Source organism: Meles meles, chromosome 9 (genome assembly GCF_922984935.1).
Source record: "Meles meles chromosome 9, mMelMel3.1 paternal haplotype, whole genome shotgun sequence".
Lineage (NCBI taxonomy): Eukaryota > Metazoa > Chordata > Mammalia > Carnivora > Mustelidae > Meles > Meles meles.
In genome coordinates, this window is record NC_060074.1 from 104,737,380 (window position 1) to 104,759,490 (window position 22,111).

The 22,111-nt window shown below is 36.9% G+C and overlaps 1 protein-coding gene across 3 annotated transcripts in view; it reads left to right on the forward strand.

The window, feature by feature from the left end:
- PTPN4 (protein tyrosine phosphatase non-receptor type 4) overlaps positions 1–22,111 on the forward strand; it is a 223,384-nt gene that overhangs the window by 113,034 nt on the left and 88,239 nt on the right. For all 3 annotated transcript variants that reach the window (XM_046018960.1, XM_046018962.1, XM_046018961.1), the window contains exon 10: positions 18,470–18,558. In XM_046018960.1, the coding sequence (XP_045874916.1) occupies positions 18,470–18,558 (89 nt within the window). The remainder of the gene's footprint in view (positions 1–18,469; positions 18,559–22,111) is intronic.

The following is a 22,111-nucleotide window of genomic DNA, read 5'->3' on the forward strand; positions in this document are numbered from 1 at the left end:
AGACTACTACAAAAAATTCATTCACACATTTTTGTGTGGATTTAAGTTCTTATTTCTGTAGGGTAAAAACCCCAGAGTGGGGTTGCTGGGTCATATGGTAAGTGTATATTTAACTTTATATGAAACTGCCAAATTGTTTTCCAGAGTGTCTGAACCACTTTGTATCCCTACTAGCAATATTTATAAGCTCCTGTCATTCACATCCTTTTTGATATTTGGTGCTGTCCGTTTTGTTTCTTTTTAAGCTTTTCTAATAGGTGTGTTTTATCTTATTATGGATTTACTTTGCATTTCTCTAATGACTAATTATGTTGAGTATTGTATCTTTGATGAATGTCTATTCAAATGTTTTGCCCGTTATTTAAGTTCATTGTTTCTTTTCGTGCTGTTGTTTTTTTAAAACTATATATTCTAGATACACTTTTCTTTTTTAAAAGATTCTATTTATTTTTTATTTGAGAAACAGAGATAGTGAACGAGAGCACCAGCAGGGAGAAGGGGGAAAGTAGGCTCCATTGTCAGTGTGGACTCCAACATGGAGCCTGACCCTGGGGCCCGGGATCCTAACCTGAGCCAAAGGCAGATGAGTTAACCGACTGAGCCACCCAGGCGCCCCACATACACTTTTGATGGATGTGTGATTTGCAAGTATCTTTTCCCCCACTCTTTGACTTGCCCTTTTATTCCCTTAATAGTGTCTTTCACAGAGAAAAAGAAAGTGATAGATTCTGATGTTCCTTATTCAGTCACTGATAGAACAGACAGTCTACCCAGGTTTTAGGCTTCATTGTAAATATCTTATTTCCATAGGTATTTGAAATAATGAGGAAAATAACTCTACCGAAAAATAAATTTTGCCCATCAAAGTTTCAAGAACATGCTGCTATTTTGGTTATTCATTCATTCAGTGAATATTTATTGAGCACCTTCTGTGTTGCAAGTCCTGTTTATAGCTACAGTATGGGTACAGCAGTGAATGAGGCAGATAAAACCAAACCCTTATGAAGCTTGCGTTCTGTTGGGCAGAACAGATTATAAAGTAATTGAGTACATCATAATACATAGCAGGTGTTCTGTGGGAGTAAAGTTCAGTAACAGGCAAAATACCAATCTGTACTTATAGAAGTGAGAATAGCAGTCACTCCTGGAAGGGTTTTATTAGCTGGGAGGCTCATGAGGGAGCCCTCTTGGATTTTGAAAATATGTATATTCGTTTGTCATGGTTACAAAGATGTGTATATATGTATGTATATGTATACGTGTAAAATTTTGGATTGCACATTTAAGATTTGTACATTTTACTATATATACATTATACTCAATTTTCTTTAGTTAAATGAATAAATAATAGATGGTAATAGCTGCTATGGAGAAAAATTACCTGAGAAAGGGGATTGAGACAACCAGAAGTAGGATATCAGTGCCATCCTCACTGAGAAGATTAAACAGAAGGTATAATGCATATACCTAGGGGAGAGGAAACATCAATCATAGACCATGAAATAGGTTGCTTGGCAGTTCAAGGAACAGCAGAGAAGGTGAATATAATCTTTAATCACTTCCTTTTCTTAGATTCCATCCTTTAGAATATTTATATAGGTGTTTTAATTAATGTGTTTAAGGATCTTTATTACAATATTGTTTGTAATACTAAAAAATTAGAAACAAAATGAAAAAAAAATTAGAAACACTCTGAATGAACAAAAATGGTTAAGAAATTATGACAAATCCATATTTTGGAATAATATACAGCAATAAAAATTGATGAATTAGAGGTATATAGATATGAAAAGATGTCTACGAAATGCTAAATGCAAAAGAAAAGTTGCAGAATTATATATCCTAGTTTTGATTAAAGAAATTGTGTAGTTATGTAAATATGTATTTTTTTTATAAACATAAAGATCTAGAAGAGTATACATCTCAAAGTATTAATCTATCTCTGGGGAATGAGGCAGAGAAGGTGAGGGATGCTCATTGACTTCTTACTTGATATTTCTATATTGTTTTTGGAATATTTTATAATTACAAATAATTAAGGGTATTATTTTAATAGGTACCCCATAAGACTTAAAATTAATGTTGCACCCATCCACAATACATAAAATTTTAGTGGGACTGAGTTACTTTTAACATGTGACAATACACAGGCTGGAATAATAAGTAGTCCTAGCTGTTTAGGTGATGTTTACAACAGGAGTCTCCAAATGAAAGGAACAATTGAGGATGTGATGCATGAAATGAACAATTGAGGATGTGTGGAAAATATTAGAACATCTATTCATATCCTAAATCTCATCCTTTTACATTGCTACTTTTTTAATCTTTCTGAAATAGAACAGAACTACAAGTATGTACTATATTTTAGTGAACATCTGCAAGTCAAGCGGTAGATTTTTTAAAATTTTTGTTTATTTATTTGAGAGTGAGACAGAGAGAAAGAGAGAGCACAAGCAAGGGAGAGGATCAGAGGGAGAAGCTGGGAGCCTGATGGTGGGATTTGATCCCAGGACTGAGGAATCATGACCTGAGCCAAAGGCAGAGGCTTAACTGAGCCACCCAGGCTCTGTAGGCAGTAGGTTTTAGCCAGCCATTTCAGAAACACTGTGAGCATTCTCCGAGTAACAGCCTCTTCCCTATATTGTATTTTTTTTTTTTATGGTTTTATCACCCAAGTGTGCCTTCCTAAATAATACAACTTGGTTTTGCTTTTTGTTTTTTTTAAACTGATAGCTTTAAATCTGTTAATCCTTCCTTTCTTAAAATTTTCTTGTGAAAGAATTTGATCATTTCATCTTCAATTCCTTACTGTGTGGATTTTACTCATCATATATTCATGGTATAATTCAACACGTTTTGCTATTCTGTGTATTTCTTGTAGGTTGCAGCTTGATCAAGAGGCATGTTTGGAATTACATTGATCCGTTTTTGTGTTATTTTGTGAGGAGGCACATAACGTCCAGTTTTCTTTTTTTGTGTGTTAACAACCATTGATGTTCAGTGCCTGGATCCATAAATTCACTGGAGGCAGCAAAATAGAAAATCTTTCTGTTTTTGTTTTTACTTATTCATTGGGATAATTTTATAGGGAGTTCCTTCCCTTCTTTTACTCTTTGATTACCCAGTAGCACAGTTCATATAAGAAAAGCAAGGAAAAGTGTTATTTGATTCTTTCCTATTTGCTGAGTTTTCAGGCTAGTGAATTGGTTCCCTGCCATCCTTAGAGACATACAAATACATTTTTAAAATAGTATTTTTTGTTCATGGATTAAATATTTTTGACAGATTTCAATATTTTACCATCTTTTTCCTTATTGAAGCTCAAATTGTTCCTTCTAGCCACTTTGCTCTTTTGATCCTTTAGTCCTTTTGACATGACCTTTGTAGTCAGCTTCCATGCTATCTAGTATTTTAAGATGTTTCAGGCTCATCTTATCTATTTACTGCCATAGACCAGGAATTAGCTATTTCTTCAAGAAGTGCTTGTTTCTTTTAATGCAAAATGGTATTTTAAAATCTCAATCTGACTGATAAGAATGTTCATTACTACTAGTTTATCATTATTTCTGTGCTGTTTAAGTGTACAGAGTTGGAATCTTTGTTTCTACAAACCTATATTGAGATACACAGAATATTTTAATTCTTAGAGGACCCAAGGGATTCCAGAATTAGAATATTCCACAATTAATTATGTTTCATCACACATTACACTTAAAACTATCATTTTAATATCACCATATCATTTATTACTGAAATGGTTAAAAATTTTCCCCAACTTTTTGTGGTTGCTTTAAATTTACATTGTCAAGTCATATAGCCACTGCATATTGTGATCTCTCCCTTTTAATCATTATTTAACCTAAGTTCCATAGGTTACTATATATATAAAGCTCATTACAAGTATTTATACTCAGGGATTATATGAAACATTTCCTCTAGTTTTGTGCCTAAGTAAGTATAAGGATATTACCATCAGTAAACACTTACTTGAGAACCAGGCTCTGTGAGGAATGTGAAATTATATAATGGTTCATTGATGCTCAGAGTATGACCACAGACTGGCAATGATCTATGAACTATTTATTACTGGTCCATGATAAATACAGAAATTGAGAAATCTTTGTAGCATTCTGACACCAACTGTATGATCACTAAAGTTTTAAAAGTATTAATACCAGAAAGATTAGAAATTTAAACAAAACAAACAAACCTAACTGGTCCTTTCCCACTGTGATGACAGACTGAAATGCAGTCTCTCCAGTTATGAGAGAAAGAGGCATACTGCACAATAGTGTAATTTTTTGAAAGCAAAGTTATAAAACATAAAACTGAGGCGCCCGGCTGGCTCAGTTGGTTAAGCGACGACACTTGATTTTTGGCCTAGGTCATGATCTCAGGGTCCTGGGATCAAGCCCCCCACTCGGCTCTGTGTTCAGGAAGGAGTCTGCTTATGATTCTCTCCCTAACCTCCCACTGCCCACCCCCTACACATGTGCTCTCTCTCTCTTTCTGATAAATCTTTTTAAAAACTTTAAGAAACCTAACACCTGAGGAGGAGTCAAGATGGCAGAGAAGTAGTAGGCTGAGACTACATCAGGTAGCAGGAGATCAGCTACATAGCTTATCAAACCATTGCACACACCTACAAATCCAACGGGAGATTGAAGAGAAGAAGAACAGGAATTCTAGAAACAGAAAATCGACTACTTTCTGAAAGGTAGGACCAGCGGAGAAGTGAATCCAGAGTGACAGGAAGATCGACTGCAGGGGGAGGGGCCAGCTCCGGCAAGCGGTGGAGCAACGGAGCACAAAATTGGAACTTCTAAAAGTCTGTTCCACTGAGGGACATCACTCCAGAAGCTAAACCGGGGTGAAGCCCACGCAGGGTCAGCATGGCTTCAGGTCCCGCAGGGTCACAGAAGGATCGGGGAGTGTCTGAGTGTTGCAGAGCACGCAGGTATTAGAGCGGGGAAGCTGGCTACAGAGACAGAGCTGAGGAGTGAGCTCTCAGCTCCGGGTTACCTTGAACCCGTTGCAGGCTGGGTGAGCTCGGAGCGTGGCTGGAGGCCGGGGATGCGGGAGTGATTGGGCGCTTGTCTCTGAGGGCACACTGAGGAGTGGGGCCCTGCGATCTTGGCTCCTCCAGGCTGGAGACTGGGAGGCCGCTATTTTCATTCCCGTTCTCCAAAACTCTACGGAAAGCGCTCAGGGAACAAAACCTCCCGAAAGCGAACCCCAGCGGATTACTTAGCCCCGCCTGTGTAAGGGCGGTGCAATTCCACCTCCGCAAAGACACTTGAGAATCACTACAACAGGCCCCTCCCCCTGAAGATCAACAAGAAATGCAGCCAAGAGCAAGTTCACCTACCAAAGAGAGCAGCGGAATTCTAGAGGAGGAGAAAGCAAAGCACGGAGCTTTATGGCTTTCTCCCCATGATTCTTTAGTCTTGTGGTTAATTTAATTTTTTTTTAATTTTTTTTCTTCTGCCAATTTTTTAAACGCTTTTGCCCTTTACTTTTTTAACGTTTTTAACTAGTTTATCTAATATGTATATGTATATATATATTTTTTATTTTTTATATTTTTTCTTTATTTTCTTTAATTTTTTTTTTTTCTGAACTACTTTTAATCCCCTTTATCCCCACCATGATTTGGGGTCTCTTCTAATTTGGTTAAAGCACGTTTTCCTGGGGTCTTTGCCACCCTTTTAGTATTTTATTTGCTCCTTCATATACTCTTATCTGGACAAAATGACAAGGTGGAAAAATTCATCACAAAAAAAAAAAGAACAAGAGGCACTACCAAAGGCTAGGGACCTAATCAATACAGGCATTGGTAATATGTCGGATCTAGATTTCAGAATGATGATTCTCAAGGTTCTAGCCGGGCTCGAAAAAGACATGGAAAATATTAAAGAATCCCTGTCTGGAGAAACACAATCCTTTTCTGGAGAAATAAAAGAATTAAAATCTAAACAAGTTGAAATAAAAAAAGCTATTAATGAGGTGCGATCAAAAATGGAGGCTCTCACTGCTAGGATAAATGAGGCAGAAGAAAGAATTTAGTGATATAGAAGACCAAATGACAGAGAATAAAGAAGCTGAGCGAAAGAAGGACAAACAGTTACTGGACCGTGAGGGGAGAATTCGAGGGATAAGTGACACCATAAGACGAAACAGCATTAGAATAATTGGGATTCCAGAAGAAGAAGAAAGAGAGAGGGGAGCAGAAGGTCTATTGGAGAGAATTATTGGAGAGAATTTCCCTAATATGGCAAAGGGAACAAGCCTCAAAATCCAGGAGGTGCAGAGAACCCCCCTCAAAATCAACAGAATAAGTCCACACCCCGTCACCTAATATTAAAATTTACAAGTCTTAGTGACAAAGATAAAATCCCAAAAGCAGCCTGGGAAAAGAAGTCTGTAACATACAATGGTAAAAATATTAGATTGGCAGTAGACTTATCCACTGAGACCTGGCAGGCCAGAAAGAACTGGCATGATATATTCAGAGCACTAAACGAGAAAAACATGCAGCCAAGAATACTATATCCAACTAGGTTATCATTGAAAATAGAAGGAGAGATAAAAAGCTTCCAGGACATTCTCCAGAAAAGATCACATCCTGGGTCCTAAATCAGGTCTCAACCGGTATCAAAAGATTGGGATCATTTCCTGCATATTTTCAGACCACAATGCTCTGAAGCTAGAACTCAATCACAAGAGGAAATTTGGAAAGAACCCAAATACATGGAGACTAAACAGCATCCTTCTAAAGAATGCATGGGTCAACCAGAAAATGAAAGAATTGAAAAAATTCATGGAAACAAATGATAATGAAAACACAACGGTTCAAAATCTGTGGGACACAGCAAAGGCAGTTCTGAGAGGAAAATATATAGCGGTACAAGTCTTTCTCAAGAAACAAGAAGGGTCTCAAGTACACAACCTAACCCTACACGTAAAGGAGCTGGAGAAAGAACAAGAAAGAAAGCCTTCTCCTCCTAAAGCAGGAGAAGAGAAATCATAAAGATCAGAGCAGAAATCAATGAAATAGAAACCAAAAACAAACAAACAAAAAAACAATAGAACAAATAAACGACACTAGGAGCTGGTTCCTTGAAAAAATTAATAAGATTGATAAACCCCTGGCCAGACTTATCAAAAAGAAAAGAGAAAGGACCCAAATAAATAAAATCATAAGTGAAAGAGGAGAGATCACAACCAACACCAAAGAAATACAGACAATTATAAGAACATACTATGAGCAACTCTACGCCAACAAATTTGACAATCTGGAAGAAATGGATGCATTCCTAGAGACATATAAACTACCACAACTGAACCAGGAAGAAATAGAAAACCTGAACAGGCCCATAACCAGTAAGGAGATTGAAGCAGTCATCAAAAATCTCCCAACAAACAAAAGCTCAGGGTCAGACGGTTTCCCAGGGGAATTCTACCAAACATTTAAGAAGACTAATTCCTATTCTCCTGAAACTGTTCCAAAAAATAGAAATGGAAGGAAAACATCCAAACTCATTTTATGAGGCCAGCATCACCTTGATCCCAAAACCAGACAAGGATCCCACCAAAAAAGAGAACTACAGACCAACATCCTTGATGAACACAGATGCGAAAATTCTCACCAAAATACAAGCCAATAGGATTCAACAGTACATTAAAAGGATTATTCATCACGACCAAGTGGGATTTATTCCAGGGCTGCATGGTTGGTTCAACATCTGCAAATCAATCAATGTGATACAACACATTAATAAAAGAAAGAACAAGAACCATATGATACTCTCAATAGATGCTGAAAAAGCATTTGACAAAGTACAGCATTTCTTCCTGATCAAAACTCTTCGAAGTGTAGGGATAGAGGCACATACCTCAATATTATCAAAGCCATCTATGAAAACCCACCACAAATATCATTCTCAATGGAGAAAAACTGAAAGTTTTTCCGTTAAGGTCAGGAACACGGCAGGGATGTCCATTATCACCACTACTATTCAACATAGTACTAGAAGTCCTAGCCTCAGCAATCAGACAACAAAAAGAAATTAAAGGCATCCAAATTAGCAAAGAAGTCAACTGTCACGCTTCGCAGCTGATATGACACTATATGTGGAAAACCTAAAAGACTCCACTCCAAAACTGCTAGAACTTGTACAGGAATTTAGTAAAGTGTTAGGGTATAAAACCAATGCACAGAAATCAGTTGCATTTCTGTACACCAACAACAAGACAGAAGAATGAAAAATTAAGGAGTCAATCCCATTTACAATTGCACCCAAAACCATAAGATACCTAGGAAGAAACCTAACCAAAGAGGCTAGCAATCTATACTCAGAAAACTATAAAGTACTCATGAAAGAAATTGAGGAAGACACAAAGAAATGAAAAATGTTCCATGCTCCTAGATTGGAAGAACAAATATTGTGAAAATGTCCATGCTACGTAAAGCAGTCCACACATTTAATGCAATCCCTATCAAAATACCATCCATTTTTTTCAAAGAAATGGACCAAATAATCCTAAAATTTATATGGAACCAGAATAGACCTCAAATAGCCAAAGGAATATTGAAAAAGAAAGCCAAAGTTGGTGGCATCACAATTCCGGACTTCAAGCTCTATTACAAAGCTGTCATCATCAAGACAGCGTGGTACTGGCACAAAAACAGACACACAGATCAATGGAACAGAATAGAGAGCTCAGAAATAGACCCTCAACTCTGTGGTCAACTATTCTTCGACAAAGCAGGAAAGAATGTCCGATGGAAAATAGCCTCTTCAACAAATGGTTTTGGGAAAATTGGACAGCCACATGCAGAAAAATGAAATTGGACCATTTCCTTAACACCACACACGAAAATAGACTCAAAATGGATGAAGGACCTCAGTGTGAGAAAGGAATCCATCAAAATCCTTGAGGAGAACACAGGCAGCAACCTCTTCGACCTCAGCCGCAGCAACGTTTTCCTAGGAACATCACCAAAGGCAAGGGAAGCCAGGGCAAAAATGAACTATTGGGATTTCATCAAGATGAAAATCTTTTCCACAGCAAGGGAAACAGTTAACAAAATCAAAAGACAGCTGTCAGAATGGGAGAAGATAATTGCAAATGAGGTATCAGTCAAAGGTCTAATGTCCAAAATCTATAAAGAACTTAGCAATCTCAACACCCAAAGAACAAGTAATCCAATCAAGAAATGGGCAGAAGACATAAACAGAAATTTCTGCAAAGAAGACATCCAGATGGCCAACAGACACAAGAAAAAGTGCTCCACATCAGGGAAATACAAATCAAAACCACAATGAGATACCACCTTACACCGGTCAGAATGGCTAAAATTAACAAGTCAGGAAATGACAGATGCTGGCAAGGATGTGGAGAAAGGGGAATCCTCCTACACTGTTGGTGGGAATACAAGCTGCTGCAACCACTCTCGAAAACAGCATGGAGGTTCCTCAAAAAGTTGACAAAAGAACTACCCTATGACCCAGCAATAGCACTATTGGGTATTTATCCCAAAGATACAAATGTAGTGATCCGAAGGGGCACATGCACCCGAATGTTTATAGCAGCAAGTTCTATAATAGCCAAACTGTGGAAGGACTTAGAGGTCCATCAACAGATGAATGCATAAAGAAGATGTGGTATACATACACAATGGAATATTATGCAGCCATCAAAAGAAAGGAAATCTTGCCATTTGCGATGACGTGGTTGGAACTAGAGAGTATCATGCTTAGTGAAATAAGTCAGTCGGAGAAAGACAAATATCATGGTGTCCCCGATATAAGGAAGTGGAGATGCAACATGGTGGGTAGGAGAAGAATAAATGAAATAAGATGGCATCGGGAGGGAGGCAAACCATAAGTGACTCTTTTTTTTTTTTTTTTGATTTTTGTTTATTTATTTGAGAGACAGAGATCACAAGCAGGCAGAGAGGCAGGCAGAAAGAGAGAGAGGGGGAAGCAGGCTCCCTGCTGAGCAGAGATCCCGATGCGGGGCTCGATCCCAGGAACCTGGGATCATGACCTGAGCTGAAGGCAGAGGCTTAACCCACTGAGCCACCCAGGCACCCCCCATAAGTGACTCTTAATCTCACAAAGTAAACTGAGCGTTGCTGCGGGTCGGGGGTCAGGAGAGGCGTGTGGGGTTATGGACATTGGGGTGGGTATGTGCTATGGTGAGTGCTATGAAGTGTGTAAACCTAAGGATTCACAGACCTGTACCCCTGGGGATAAAAATACATTATATGTTTATAAAAAATAAAAAATAAATAAAAATTTAAAAAGAAACCTAACACCTCATTAACTTTATATTAAATACTACTTAGTTTATTCTTATATAATGATAGGCTATCCACTTCTATACGAGTCTTGAGCTTGATGTTCTACAGGTAGATACTTAGACATTGTTGATGATGATGACACAGAAATAATCTCATATAGTTCTTGCCATGCAGTTAGATTTCTTTACAAAGATACCCACACAGAGATACAATAGGTAAGTTTATTAACTGAATGGCATGATGATTATTTATTATTCATTAATTGGAAGTTAATTGTCATAAGGTCTTTATCCTTGTCATCTTCACGCTGAGGGGGAAGATGAGGGGTTGGTTTTACTGTCTCAGAGATAGCAGAGGTGTAAGAAGTGGAGGAGGTAGAAGGGAGAGGCAGGAGAGGCAGGCACACTTGGTGTAACTTAATGGAAATGCATTGTAATTTCTGACTGACTGTTTTACTTTTTCATTTCTCTAAGAAGTTGAGGGTAGTAATTGTCCTTTCACTGTTTTCATTTTATTGCTCATATCATAGAAGGGCCCATGTTGTAAAAGAACTCAAAAGCAATCTTAAATAATCAGAACTCTTCTACCAGATTGGCAAATGTCAGTTCATTTGCTGTACTGCTGCTTCTTCCTCATCATCTGGTACTGGCTTGGAAGCACTCACCCTCTACTCAAGTCATCTACTGGTAATCTTCTGATATGTTGTCTGTTAGCTCTTGAATTTCTTCATAGGTCCATAGCATGAAACCATCATTTTGTCATATCTGCAATCTCTTTCATGATTTTCTTGACTGGCTCTGTTGTGAATTCTATAAAGTCATGCACAGGTGGTATCTGGACAATTTTCTCTAGGAATTTTTTAAATTTCAGACTTGATGGCTTTCACAACCTTTTTTATAACAATGGCACCCTCAATAGTGTGAGCTTTCCAAAGTTGTATGATGTTCTACTAGGGTTCTTTCCTGTAGCATGGACAATCCTTTCCATAGAGACCATGTGTAATGAGCATTGCAGGTCCTTATGACCCCTTGAACTAGAGGCTGAATTAGAGATGTTTGTGGGCAAGTAGAATACTTTGATATCCTGGGTATTGTCCGATATCAAAAGAACTTCAAAATGCAGTCCCTTACAAGCTAATTACTTTCTTACTTGAGGGACAAAGCATTGATGGAACCAATCTAGAAAATGAGTTCTCATTTTGTAGGCCTGCTTGTACAGCCAAAAAACTGGCAGATGGTATTCATCTTTTCCCTTCAAAGGTGGAAGGTTAGCAGCTTTATAGGTATAGGCAGTCCTAATCAAAAACCCAACTACATCCGCACAAAACAGAATTAGTCTGCCTTTTTCTGCTTTAAATCTATAGGCTTGCTTCTTTGCCTTACAAATAAATGCCACAGCTGCAGACCTCAGTGTATGATACATACCAAGCAGTTCAGCTTTTTCCTTGTAATATCATGATTTTCTTTGCTTCTTGGAACACTTCCAGCATCACCAAGTAGCACTTTGTGTCCCATGATGTTATTGGAAGTTTATAGTACTCCACTAAACACATTGAAAAATAAGCAACTGCAAGAGATCACTTTTACTGCTATATGCAATTTTTTGAAGAGACAGAACTGCTCACACAGAGATGATTAGTGTCACACGGTGTTTTAAGCAGGTCCTGGCAACACTTGTGCTCACCACAAGACCAACAGGAGGCTATGAAATTATTACAGTAATACAGTATGTACTGTAGTAAATATTGTACAGTTATGATTACATACTGTATCTTTTGTTTACATTTCTCTCAACTGTAATGGTGCCATGTAAATGTGCGGAAGTTTTGGTAAATTTTTCTAATAGATTCATGTGTATTTTATGATAAATGATCAAGTAGACTAGTATCTACATATATTTTATGCAGTCATGACATACCTTTTAAAAAATTATTTTTGGCATTTCTAGACTATGGTTTGTCTGCAGGTTTTTTGAAATTGTTGAAAATCTCCAAAAAATTTTCAAATACATTTATTTGAAAAAGTCTGCATATAAGTAGACCCACAGAGTTCAAACCTGTGTTGTTCACGGGTAAAGTATACAGGGCACTTTTGTACACCTAAGAATACAATAGTGGAAAAAACAAACACCCGATGCTTTGCTACTTAGGTTCTAGTGAAGAAGAGTAAAAAAAAAAAAAAAAACAGATTAAACAAGGCAATTTATAGCGAAATATTAGATTGTAGCAAGTGATAAAAAGAAAAGCAAAGATGTTTTAAAATAAGACGGTCATTGTGCATTTTCCAGTACAATGGAATGAATAGCATTTGTGTCTGTTAAGGACACAAGACTTGTTTTGTTTGATCTTGCCCACTTCTGGCATCAGCTTGGGAACTGCCACTTCAAATCTAGATAGCTATAATTTACGATTTTGAGTAATTAATTTTTAATTATATTATAATGCATTATTTTATAGTATATAAATTGTAATTTAATTATAATAAGAAATTAATAATTTAAGAATTAAATAGCTGAACGTTTGTTTCCTTTTTCTAAAAATTTTTTTTTTTTCTTAATTTCTTTTGCACCATACCCAATGCTCCATGCAATATGTGCCTCTTTAATACCCACCACCAGGCTCACCCAACCCCCTACCCACTTCCCCTCCGAAACCCTCAGTTTGCTTCTCAGAGTCCACAGTCTCTTATGGTTTGTCTCCCCCTCCGATTTCCCCCAGTTCACTTCTCTCCATCTCCCACTGCCCCCTGTGTTATTCCTTATGCTCCACAAGTAAGTGAAGCCATATGAAAATTGATTCTCTCTGCTTGACTTATTTCACTCAGCATAATCTCCTCCAGTCCCGTCCATGTTGATACAAAAGTTGGGTATTCATCCTTCCTTTTTTTTTTTTTTTTAAGATTTTATTTATTTATTTGATAGAGAGCATAAGTAGGCAGAGAGGCAGGCAGAGAGAGAGGGAGAAGCAGGTTCCCAGCTGAGCAGAGAGCCTGATGTGGGGCTCGATCCCCAGGACCCTGGGATTATGACCTGAGCTGAAGGCAGAAACTTTAACCCACTGAGCCACCCAGGTAACCCGGGTATTCATCCTTTCTGATGGAGGCATAATACTACATAGTATATATGGACCACATTTTCTTTATCCATTCGTCTGTTGAAGGGCATCTTGGTTCTTTCCACAGTTTGATGACTGTGGCCATTGCTGCTATGAACATTGGGGTACAGATGGCCCTTTTCACTACATCTGTATCTTTGGTGTAAATACCTGGTAGTACAATTGCAGGGTCATAGGGTAGCTCTATTTTTAATTTCTTAAGGAATCTCGACACTGTTTTCCAACGTGGCTGCACCTACCTGCATTCCCACCAACATTTTAAGATTGAGATTATTCCCTGCATATTCTCAGACCACAGTGCTTTGAAACTGGAACTCAACCACAATTAAAAGTATGGAAGGAATTCAAACACTTGGAAGATAAAGACCACCTTGCTTAAGAATGTTTTGATCAACCAGGAAATCAAAGAAGAACTTAAAATGATTCGTGGAAACCCATGAGAATGAAGACACATCAGTACAAAATCTACGGGTTACGGCAAATGCCATCCTAAGGGGGAAATACATAGCCATCCAAGCGTCCCTTAAAGAAAATTGAAAAATCCAGAATACACCAACTCTCTTTACACCTTAAAGAACTGGATAATCAACAACAAATTAAGCCAACCGCACACACAAGAAGGGAAATAATCAAGATTAGAGCAGAGATCAATGAGATAGAAAGTGAAGATACAGTAGAACACATTGATGAAACTAGAAGCTGGTTTTTTGAAAGAATCAATAAGATTGAGGAAGTACTGGCCAAACTAATACAAAAGAAAAGAGAGAGCACCCAAATTAATAAAAATATGAATGAAAAGGGAGAGATGATGACTAACACCAAGGAAATAGAAACAGTCATCAGAAATTATTATCAACAGTTATATGCCAATAAGTTAAGCAACCTAGAAGAAATGGATGCATTCCTGGAAATCTGGAAACTTCTAACTGAATCAGGAAGAAATTGACAACCTGAAGAGACCAGTATCTAGTAACTACATTGATGAAGTAATCATAAACCTCCCAAAAAACGAGAGCCCTGGACCAGATGGATTCCCTGGAGAATTCTATCAAACATTCAAAGAAGAAATAATACCTATTTTCCTGAAGCTGTTTCAAAAAATAGAAACAGAAGGAAAACTTCCAGACTCTTTATGAAGCCATCATTACTCTGATCCCCAAACCAGGCAAAGACCCTACCACAAAGGGGAATTTCAGACCAATATCCCTGATGAATATGGATGCCAAGATTCTCAACAAGATCCTAGCTAATAGGATCCAACAGTACATTAAAAAGATTATCCACCATGACCAGGTGGGATTTATCCATGGGATGCAGGGGTGGTTCAGAATTCACAAATAAATCAATGTGATAGAACAAGTCAGTAGAAGAGAGAAGAGCCCCATGGTCCTCTGAATTGATGCAGAAAAAACATTTGACAAGATACAGCATTTGTTTGGATGCCTGGGTGGCTTAGTGGGTTAAGTCTCTGCCTTTGGTTCAGGTCATGATCCCAGGGTCCTGGGATCGAGACCCGCATCGGGCTCTCTCTCAGTGGGGAGTCGGCTTCCCCATCTCTCTCTGCCTACCTCTCTGCCTACTTGTGATCCCTCTTTCTCTCTGTCAAATAAATAAATAAAATCTTAAAAAAAAAAAGATACAGCATCCGTTCCTGATTAAAACCTTTCAAAGTATAGGGATAGAGGGAACATTCCTCAACTTCATAAAATCTGTCTGTGAAAAACCCACAGCAAATATCATTCTCAATGGGGAAACCTGACAGCCTTCCCTTTGAGATCAGGAACACGACAAGGATGTCTACTCTTGCCACCGTTGTTCAACATAGTACTAGAAGTGCTAGCAACAGCAATCAGATAACAAAAAGAAATAAAAGATACTCAAATTGGCAAAGAAGAAGTTAAACACTCTCTCTTCACAGATGACATGACACTTTATATGGAAAACCCAAAGCCTCCACCCCCAAACTACTAGAACTCACAGCAATAAAGTAAGGTGGCAGGATACAAAGTCAATGTACAGGAATCAGTTGCTTTCTTATACACTAACAATGAAAATACAGAAAGGGAAATTAGAGAATCGATTCCATTTACTATAGCACCAAGAACCGTAAGATACCTGGGAATAAACCTAACCAAAGAGGTGAAGGATCTGTACTTGAGGAACTACAGAACACTCATGAAAGAAATCGAAGAAGACACAAAAAGATGGAAGACCATTCCATGCTCTTGGATCTGAAGAATGAACATTGTTAAAATGTCTATACTGCCTAGAGCAATCTATACTTTCAATGCCATCCTGATCAAAATTCCACTGGTATTTTTCAAAGAGCTGGAACAAACAATCCTAAAATTTGTATGGAACCAGAGGAGACCCCAAATTGCTAAGGAAATGTTGAAAAAGAAAAAAGTGGGGGCATCACATTGCCTGATTTCAAGCTTTACTACAAAGCTGTGATCACCAAGATGGCATCGTACTGGCACAAAAACACACATAGACCAGTGTAACAGATTATAGAGCCCACACGTGGACCCTCAACGCTATGGTCAAATAATCATTGACAGAGCAAGAGAAAACATACAGTGGAATAAAGACAGTCTCTTCAATAAATGTTGCTGGGAAAATTGGACAGCTGTGTATAGAAGAATGAAACTCAACCATTTTCTTACACCATACACAAAGATAAGCTCAAAATGGATAAAGGACCTCAACTTGAGGCAGGAATCCATCAAAATCCTAGACGAGAACATAGGCAGTAACCTCTTTGACATCGGCCACAGCAACTTCTTTCCAGACATGTCCCCAAAGGCAAAGGAACAAAAGCGAAAATGAGCTTTTGGGACTTAGTCAAAGTCAAAACTTTCTGCACAGTATACTTGGGAATAAGTTCAGAGTTTGGTAAAGTGTAAAGGAAAGGAAACAGTCAACAAAACAACAAGGCCACCCACTGAATGGGAGAAGATATTTTCAAATGACAGTACAGACAAAGGGCTGATATCCAGGATCTATAAAGAACTCCTCAAAGTCAACACACATAAAACAGATAATCATGTCAAAAAATGGGCAGAAGACATGAACAAACACTTCTCCAAAGAAGACATACAAATGGCTAACAGACACATGAAAAAATGTTCATCATCACTGGCCATCAGGGAGATTCAAATCAAAACTACATCGAGATACCACCTTACACCAGTTAGAATGGCCAAAATGAACAGGACAGTAAACAACAAAGGTTGGAGAGGCTGTGAAGAATGGGGAACCCTCTAACATTTTTCTACCAGCATAGCAGCTTGATTGGTTTATCTGTTTCTTGAGTTTTGCATATCTCTTTAATGGTATTGGTTCTCTCAAGTGCTTCGTGATCTTTGGTTGCATACTTTTTTATTCACGATTCCTAGTTTACTTGCTTGGGATGTTGTGTATGTTGTCTTTGCTATGGCCTGCCTTAGGTGATTGTGGAAGAAGGGAGGAATATATTGCCAGGATGAACATGCCTGTAGTTTGCATATCTCCCTTTGGAGTTCTTTATCCATTTTGAGTATTGCTCTCATTTCTGTCCCCAGTTTCTACATTCACTGTTCTAGGCTGCACCTACTTTTGTGTTCCATAGCTCAATCCAGACAGGGCAGGATTATAGGGTTGGTAGGAGCTAATTACCTTTGCTGCTCTCTGCCTGATCATCCTAACAGTAATTTGAGGGCTCCCTTTATTTTTTTTATTTGTTGTCTGTGAAATTGTGTCTGTTGACAATATTTTCTGCCTCCAAATAGAACTTTCTCTTCTGTGTGTACTTTAGGCTGTGGTCTTCTATAATTTTTTCTTTCCTTAAATCTGATTTTATCCTCTTTATGTCTTTATAAATTCCTCAAAATGTCTGGTCCATTGATTATATACCTTCAAGTGTTATAGGTTGTCATGTATCTTCTCCCATGTCTTAAGAGATTGGGAGCAGAAGAAGCAATAGGAGCATATATTAAGCCTGCCATTTGGCCCAAACTTCTAATTGGTGTTCCTTAAAAAATTATTTATGGCTCTCATAATAGTGTACAGTAATGGTGGCTATTGCTAAATAAATTGTGTGGTTATACATTATACAGTGATGTGTTACTTTGGCCATTTGTTATGTATTGTCCTATTGAACAGGTTAATTTAGTAAGATTTTATTTAAGTAGAAATTATTGAAACTATATTTTAGAGGATTTTTTCCTGAGGGACACAATTATAAAAATCTTAATTATAATGTCAAGTAGTTCTGTCTTCTAAGCATATGAATAGGTAGGGGGTAAAAGTATTATTGCTGTATTAGCTTACCTGTAGAATCTTTCAGCCAGTAACAAAACTATTTCAAGATTGGTTAGCATCTGAGAAGAGAATTTAATTCTACTCATTTTTTTAGTAGTGCAGGTTAGCTATTCAGGTTGGATCAGTTAGCATGAAAACTCTCTTTCCTCAAAGCATAGTTCAAATTTTCTTTTCTGGAATCTGTTTCAAACTCTCCAATAGTTGTTCCCTACCTTATATACTGCTGTGATGTTTTTGTTGTATTATATTAGTTTTATGATTTATCATTATATTGGGAATCTTGTTTTATTACAGGTTACACTCCACCAAACTCTGAACTTATCCATGTTTTTTTAACTTTTGTAGTCCTGACACTATATTTACATAGTTAATATAGTCAGAATAGTTTTGGAAATGGAAAAATGGGTATTAGCTCTTCATTCTACAAGATGAAAAGGCTTTCGATTCCTTACCTCAAAACTCAGTTCCAGTTTCAAGATATGGAAAATCCCAAGATCATTTTTACTTTGGATTAATGAATTTTAATAATGCAACATTTAAGTTTGATGTGAAATAGGTTCTTTGTTTTTATGAGGTAACAATTACCATAGGGTTTATAAATATTATGCAATTATGTGCTGACTTTGAAAATGTTATATTGTGTTAGAAAAAACTTACCCTATTTAAAAAATTAAAAATATATATATATATATATATTTAACAAGAAAAGCCCAGTATTTTAGATTTGTCATTTTCTTTTTTTGAAGGATCAAAGTAACAATGAAATTATGATTGGAGTGATGTCAGGAGGAATTCTGATTTATAAGAACAGGGTACGAATGAATATCTTTCCATGGTAAGAACTTCCATTAATACTTATGCTTTTACCATTTTATTACCAAGTATAATAATCCATATTAAAGGAAATGATTGTTGGGGTGCCTGGCTGGCTCAATCAGAGGAGTGTGGCTCTCTTCATCTTGGTCAAGGTCTTGAGTTCAAGCCCCACATGGGGTATAGAGATTACTTAAATAAAACTTGAAAAAGGAGAAGAAAGAAAGTGGTTGTTAAACTATATTAATGTTGTCATGCAACTTACCCCACTTCAGATATGCATAATCCAGACAGTGCAGTATTCGTAGAGAATACTATTTCATGAATTTTTCTCTTAGAGAATCTCTGAATTTGTACGATAGTATAATAGCTAATACTATTATATTTACTCTGTGTCTTACACCATGTTGATTGCTTTAAATCAGTATTCCATCTAAGTGTTTTCAGTGGGGTGCTAGTTTATTAGTTGGATCATGGGCATTGTTGCTGCATCTAAGATCCACAATCACAGTGGTTTAAATTGGTGCTAGGAAAATATGGTGGCTCCTGGGGTTTAGAACTCCTCTGTCTTCAGTTTTACTGCTGTACTATCCTTAGCGTGTTGTCCTCATTGTCCAGGATAATTCATCTACTGTTACTTTTGTATCCCTGAGTGAGGAAAAAGGAAAGGTAGCATCTGCCACTTTCCTTTAGGGGATAAATTAAAAATCATAAAAATCACATCAGTCGTATGTCTTATATGAGTAGCTCTGTTTTTTAAAATAAATGGAATGATTTTCTTTAGCAGGACAAATACAAAAGAAGTACATTGTATTAATTTGTTTCTCTAAGTTATTTCCTTTTAAAAGATTTGGTCCTGATTTTTCACTATCGGATTTTTAATCTAATAGCTTTTTGTAATAGTCACTTTAATAACACTTTATTAGAAATATGGTAAGTGACAGAAGCAGTTATTGTAGAAAATAGTCACAGCTTTGTTTAAAAAATAAAGATAGATTTCCTGGGTATGTCACAAAATCATATGAACCATAAAATACAAAAAATGAAATGGCCATCAGACAGTTAAATACTTTTGCTCTTCAAAAGGTACTTTAAAGACGATGGAAAAACAAGACAGTCTTTTGTAAAATACGTATTTGATAAAGGACCTATTAAGAATATATAAAGAGCTTTCATGTCTCAGTAATAAGACAGTCTGATTAAAAAGGATAGGCAAAATGTTTGAATATACATTTCCACCAAAGGACATATACAGATGGCAAATGAGCACATGAAAAGATGTTCAGGGGGCACCTGGGTGGCTCAGTGGGTTAAAGCCTCTGCCTTTGCTCAGGTCATGATCCCAGGGTCCTGGGATCAAGCCCCGCATCGGGCTCTCTGCTCAGCAGGGAGCCTGCTTCCTCCTCTCTCTCTCTCTGCCTGCCTCTCTGCCTGCTTGTGATCTCTGTCAAATAAATAAATAAAATCTTTTTTAAAAAAAAGAAAAGATGTTCAGTCATCAGTGAAATGCAAATTAAACCACAGTGAACTACTGCTCACCCACAGAATAGCTCCAGTTAAAAAAAATTGACAATACCATATGATGGCAAGAAGCAGAGCACCTGAAATCTCCTGCATTCCTGGTGTGAGTGCAAACTAGAATACCAGCTTTTACTGGCAGTTTCTTTAAAGTTAAACCTAGATTTACCATGTAATCTAGCTTTTCTATACCTGGATGCTCACCCAGGTGAAATGAAAACCTAAATTCATAAAGAGATTTTTACAGTGATATTCATAGCTACATTATTTATAGCAGCACAAAACAGACCTACAAATACTAGTTGGTGAAAGGATAAGCAAATTATCATGTATTTCCACAGTGGAATACTGTTAAGCAATAAAAAAAAAGAACTGTTAATACATCAGACTATACGGATGACCTTGCTCTCAAAACTTTATGCTAAGTGTAAGAAGCCAGACACAAAAGACCACATACTCTGTTTCTATCTCTATGAAATTCTGGAAAACCCAAATTACAGAGACAGTAGGCCAGTGGTTGCTAGGAACTGAAAATGGGAGGAGACAATTGACTGCAGAGGGACACCAGGGGAACATTTTGAGGTGATCAAATAGTATATGATGATTTTGCTGCTTGGTAGTTACATAACAATACATTTGTCAAAACTCTTTGAATTGTTCATTAAAATTGGTACATTTCTTTGTATATGTAAATAACACCTCTGTAAAGCCCATAAAAGAAAACTAAGAATCACTTAATGTTTCATCTCACATCTTTTAAATGCTTAACTATGTATTTCAAACCCTGGTGTGTTCAGAGGATATAAAACAATTCAAGACATAGCCCCTGCCTATTAGTCGATATATAAGAATTAATTATAAAATTAATAACGATAAGGGGACCCTGGTTGGCTCAGTCCATTAAGCCTCAGCCTTCGGCTTAGGTCATGATCCCAGGGTCCTGGGATCGAGCCCTGCATCAGGCTCCCTGCTCACTAGAGAGACTGCTTCTCCCTCTCCCTCTGCCTGCTGCTCTGCCTGATTGTGTGCACTCTCTCTCTCTCGCTCTCTCTCTCTCTCTCTCTGGCAAATAAAGAAATAAAATCTTTTAAAAAATTAATAATGATAGGAAAAAATATAACTAAATCTTCAGAGAATATAATTATAAGTTTTTACAACAGTAAAATGATAAATGTATATCTTTGACTTAATATATTTCTGATTTTACTAAAGACAATTTAAATTGTCTTTAATACAATAATAAAATGTAATTCAATAATACAATGTAAATTAAAAATAATTTACATTGTATTTTACATTTTATATAAATGTCAAAATCTGAAAAAAATTCTTTTCAGATCATGTGGATTAAAATGACAGTGATGATCTGAAGTTTCTTTGTTTTCAAAACCCTGTATTATGTGTGCGTGTGTGTGTGTGTGTGTGTGTGTGTGTGTTCCTTTTTTATTGTTACAAGGATTCTAGAAGAGTTTTTGACATACTGTTTTGGAAACACAAGGATTCAGTCTCTCTAGGGAGGTAGATTTTTAATGGCTCCGTGATATTTGAGATTGTTTTTAAAGGGCGAATGGAAATTTCCTCAGTGAAAAAGAAAGTGTGGAAGAGGTATGTGTGGATTTAGGGAATTAAAGTAGAGGTAACAAGCATTTGCAGAGACCTAATGGTTAGAAAGGGTATGGCAAATTGAGGAAATGATGAGCTATTTGGTTTCTCCTTCAGTTGTTTTTACTGAAGATAGAAGCAAAGGAATCAATTTAGGAAGATGTTGTGTAGAAGAGAAATTAGATTCAGATTGTGAAGGAACCTACATATTCTATATGCTAAGGATTTGGCATATTACTTTCTTGGTAAATATGCTTAGAACTAGTTTAATGTTGAGAAATGAAACTCACTTCCATGTCTTTATCATACAAGTTAGTTTAAAAAGAAAAAAGGATGTGAATGTTTAAGATATTGATTGGAAAGTATATTTTGTTTAGTTTAAATTATATTTTCAAGAATTAAACTGAATAGATGGGATTTAAGTTGGTAAAGCCACTATGTTTGCATCATCATGG